A 4,546-nucleotide genomic window follows, 5' to 3' on the forward strand; every position below is an offset into this window, starting at 1 on the left:
GCAAGACTTGTAGCTCGCTCATGACAGATCTCTCCAACACTGGGCTAAGCTATAGATCAGCTGCGAAGGCGAAGACGCTGCTAGGAATGCATATGTAGTAAAAAGGTTGGCACTCCCCACGGTTGTTTCGCTAATATTTGAGAGCACGTTTAAAGCAGTAGACTCGAACTTCTCTGGCTGGTTAGCGCTATATCGTTGGTTGCATGCACAAGCATAAGGGTGGATACCCTCAGCACTATAACTGTAAAAATAATGATCGTCATAACGTATGAAGTAGCCATCTATTAGAATGAATCCAGAAGTACCATTTTGACATTTATTAAGAAGTATTGCTTTTACTGTCGATGCGCAGTATTGGCAGTGAGAGGAAGTTAAATCTCCCCTGCACTGGAGAAGCCCATAAATAGAATCATTGCTGTTTTAATCAGGCTCAACATTAGAGGTAGCGAATAGAGTCGTGGAAAAGTTGAGCACCAATGATTCCAAAACCTGGTTAAGATGATGCTGGAAGGGGCTACCATTTGTATACTGGCTCTTGTTCCCACAACTGTAGGCATCTGGAACAAATTGACGGACCGAGACATCCGGAACAAATTGACCGACCGAGAGGTGCAGACACGTACATAAGAGTGAAGATGAGTAGCATGCTTATGCTTAATTGTTTAATATTAATGGCGATGAAGATTAATGGCGATGAAGAATATTAATGGCGATGAAGATTAATGGCGATGAAGAATATTAATGGCGATGAAGATTAAACAATTAAGCAGAAGCATGCTACTCATCTTCACTCTATGTACGTGTCTGCACCTCTCGGTCGGTCAATTTGTTCCGGATGTCTCGGTCCGTCAATTTGTTCCGGATGCCTACGATTGTGGGAACAAGAGCCAGTATACAAATGGTAGCCCCTTCCAGCATCATCTTAACTAGGTTTTGGAATCATTGGTGCTCAACTTTTACACGACTCTATTCGCTACCTCTAATGTTGAGCCTGGGCAAAACAACAATGATTTTGTTTATGGGCTTCTCGAGTGCAGGGGAGATTTAACTTCCTCTCACTGCCAATACTGCACATCAACAGTAAAAGTAATACTTCTTAATAAATGTCAAAATGGTACTTCTGGATTCATTCTAATAGATGGCTGCTTCATACGTTATGACGATCATTATTTTTACAATTATAGTGCTGAGGGTATCCACCCTTATGCTGGTGCATGCAACCAGCAATATAGCACTAACCAGCCAGAGAAGTTCGAGTCTGCTGCTTTAAACATGCTCTCGAATATTAGCGAAACAACCGTGGGGAGTGCCAACCTTTTTGCTGCATATGCATTCTTAGCAGCGTCTTCGCCTTCCCGGCTGATCTATAGCTTAGCCTAGTGTTGGACAGATCTGTCGTGAGCGAGCTGCAAGTCTTGCTTATCTGCTCTCTCAAGTATAAAATTTGATCAGTCAAATCCATGGCCATGCCAAAACGAAACAGTCGGAGCACAATTCCATACTATGGGTTGCGATCTGCGTTACGAGATTTATCCATTTTTATCGACTCCAATTCCATCATCCGGTATGTTCCTTCACATAGCGTTTACATTCTACAATGATGTTTTGTACATTTTGGTGAAATTAAACATGAGGCCCAATTTAACGGTTACATTTCGTGTTACAGCTCCTATCCCCTCGCCACCGGCTGCATCATCTGGTATCATCCTTCACATATTTTACAATGATAACAATAAGTTACAAACTAGTTTCGTACATTGTGGTGAAATTTAACATGCCCAATATTTTACAATGATAAGAATAAAGTTATAAACTAGTTTTGTACATTTTGGTGAAATTTAAGATGGCAAATTTTTTCGTGATGCTTTGTGTGAAAATTGGCAGAAGGAAAAAAACATAATGTGCTTGGGATAACTCTAGGCAGAGTGGCTACTTCGGTTGGGTTAATTGCAGCCATGGGTCTCTTTCGCTTTCGCCCAAAACATTGGGAACGGATTTCGCGAACCGAAGATTCCTAAATTGCTCAATCATTTAGTGTGGATCTTATTAGCTTCTATATGGTGAAATCTTCGCCTATTTCATTACTTAAATAGACCCCTGTAATTGCTTCTGCAGGTGAGGAAGGAGAAGTTACCTTATCACCTCCTCTAGCAAATCTGGAACTCATTTTCAAATACGATACTCTAAGACAGGCTATCTCTGATTTTAAAGCAGAAAACAAACTTGGTGAAGGAGGGTTTGGATCCGTCTTCAAGGTAAGGGCCTAGGATCATTGCCTTCCATTGAATTACATACTAGTTGGTAGCAGGTCCAAGTCAGTTATAATGGAGAACAAAATATAATTTTGAATTCATTGATCCTCAGGGGGTTCTACCTGACGGGAGAGAGGTTGCAATTAAACGGCAGAATATAGGTTCAAGGCAAGGAGACAACGAATTTCTGAATGAGGCAAATCTGATAACTCGTGTTTAGCACAGGAATCTAGTGAGATTGCTTGGTTGCTCTGTTCAAAGATCAGAAAGGCTGCTAGTTTACTAAAACCTCCACAACAGTAATCTCGACAAGATTATATTTGGTTTGTTTTCGCTTGCTCTTTCACTGCTAATTAATCTCTGCTTCAATCCTGGAATTGTTCGAGTTTGTGTACGTACATTGCTAATTCCTTTACTGTCTGTGATGCAATAATTGTAGATACAACAAAACGGCATTTACTTAATTGGAGAGAGAGGTATGAAATCATTGTTGGAACTGTGCACAGGCTTGCCTATCTTCACGAGGAGTCTGAGATTCGAATCATCCACAGAGATATCAAACCAAGCAATATCTTACTAGACAATAAATACCGACCCAAAATAGCAGACTTTGGCTTAGCCAGACTATTTGCAGAAGATGAGAGCCACGTTAGCACCAGGGTTGCAGGAACTTTGTAAGAAGTCCCTCTACAGTTCAATCTCATGATGTCCCAAACTTTATTTAATAAATTACGGGATATTAATCAATTACAATAGAGAAAGGATCATATAATTTTAAGAGGGTTAAGAGATGGAGATTTGATTGTGCAGTGGTTACATTGCGCCCGAGTATGCCTTACGCGGACAATTGACAGAGAAAGCAGATGTATTCAGCTTTGGAGTGCTTCTCCTCGAGATTATCAGCGGAAGAAAGAAGTACTACAGTGTACCTCAGGACACGGAGTTTCTCACTGAAGCTGTATGGCACATGTAGACCTCACCTCATCTTTAAAGTAAACATTTTCTAAAATGTCCAACAACTATGATTCCTTGCTAACCAATGTTTTATGGTTTTGTGGATATTGGTCAACTAGCAGACGTGGAGACTGTATAACGCAAAGAGAGCATTAGAAGTTGTGGATCCCACATTGGAGGGTAGTTACTCATGGGAAGAAGGGAATAGAGTGATTAAAATTGGTCTTCTGTGCACCCAAGCAGGTGCAACATTGAGGCCTTCAATGTCACAGGTGGTGTCGATGTTGACAGGTGGGGAAGAACATATTCCTTCGCCCTCAAGCCCTACTTTCGTAGATGAGCAGAGTGTATTAGCCCCACCCCACCAAGCTGAACGTGCGACAACTACTCCTATGCGACACCCTACCAACATGTCAAGCAACACTTCGTCGTTGGAAGTAGCAGCACCATCTAATGTCCATTATGCAGGTGGTAATATTTCATTGAGCATTATGGAGCCAAGGTGAAAATAAGGCGAAGGTGATGCCTTGCTATTATATTTATCTCCATTCATGCTGTAATGCGTCAGTCCACTATGCAGGTTGTAATCTTTCATTGAGCATTATGGATCGAAGGTGAAAATAAGGCGAAGGCAATGCCTTGCTTTTATATTTATCTCCATTCATGCTGTAATGTGTTAGTGGTTTTGACAGAATTGAGTTGGTCAAACACTGGATTTGGTTTCATAATTATCTTATGATGAGTTCGAGAGTTTCATGATACACTGAATCATTATAGGATGTGATGTTTGACTATCTAGGAGCACGTGTTGATTATCGTTATTCTAATCTTTTTTATTTATTTTCAGTATTTTCAAGGTGGCTCATATGGCTTATAGTTTTCTGCGTAGTCTAATGAGGTGGAGGAGTTGCCCGGAAAGTTATGGAAATTCCGGTCATATTTAGAGAAAATCCGGCAAGGATTCTTGTAAATCCAAGTTATAGTTGCTAAACTTCAAAATTTTAAGTGTCCTAGATGTTTTTGATGGTGCTGAATCCATTTCCACAATCAAAAATATGATTCAAACACTGCCTCTACAAGATTTTTAGAAAATAATTTGCCCGGATTTCGACCTCTTTTGGCAGTGCGAGCAATTCCTCCGCCTAGTTAGACTACTCATTTTCGACTAAAAAGAAAGCTTCTCAGTGACGTAACAAGTAGGGCTAAGGTTCAGTGCCTAGGTCCTTCCCGAGCATAGGAAATAGTTCCTCCCTGGAGCAAGTATAGGAAATAGTTCCATCTATAATATGCGGAATAAATTGATTTCAACCTCATTCACAAATATCCTCCTTCCCGAGAAC

The 4,546-nt window shown here is 40.6% G+C and overlaps 1 protein-coding gene across 1 annotated transcript; it reads left to right on the top strand.

Annotated features, from left to right (window-relative positions):
* The first annotated feature begins 1,503 nt into the window (after positions 1-1,503).
* LOC149217521 (cold-responsive protein kinase 1-like) lies at positions 1,504-3,712 on the top strand. The gene is made up of 6 exons (XM_089390250.1): positions 1,504-1,699; positions 2,116-2,255; positions 2,365-2,464; positions 2,692-2,926; positions 3,063-3,210; positions 3,329-3,712. Exons 1-6 carry the CDS (start codon positions 1,504-1,506, stop codon positions 3,710-3,712), a joined length of 1,203 nt encoding a protein of 400 aa, XP_089246376.1.
* Positions 3,713-4,546: the final 834 nt, after the last annotated feature.

Source organism: Pinus tabuliformis, chromosome 1_1 (genome assembly GCF_031772625.1).
Source record: "Pinus tabuliformis cultivar Carrire ecotype Pingquan chromosome 1_1, CPIR1, whole genome shotgun sequence".
Taxonomy (NCBI): Eukaryota; Viridiplantae; Streptophyta; class Pinopsida; order Pinales; family Pinaceae; genus Pinus; species Pinus tabuliformis.

Bases quoted from the DNA above. Each gene is read 5' to 3' on its own strand.
- LOC149217521 (XM_089390250.1), top strand. From the start codon at position 1,504: ATGGGTTGCGATCTGCGTTACGAGATTTATCCATTTTTATCGACTCCA. The intron at 2,465-2,691 runs GTGTTTAGCACA...CAATAATTGTAG, and splicing joins TGAGGCAAATCTGATAACTC to ATACAACAAAACGGCATTTA. The intron at 2,927-3,062 runs GTAAGAAGTCCC...TTGATTGTGCAG, and splicing joins ACCAGGGTTGCAGGAACTTT to TGGTTACATTGCGCCCGAGT.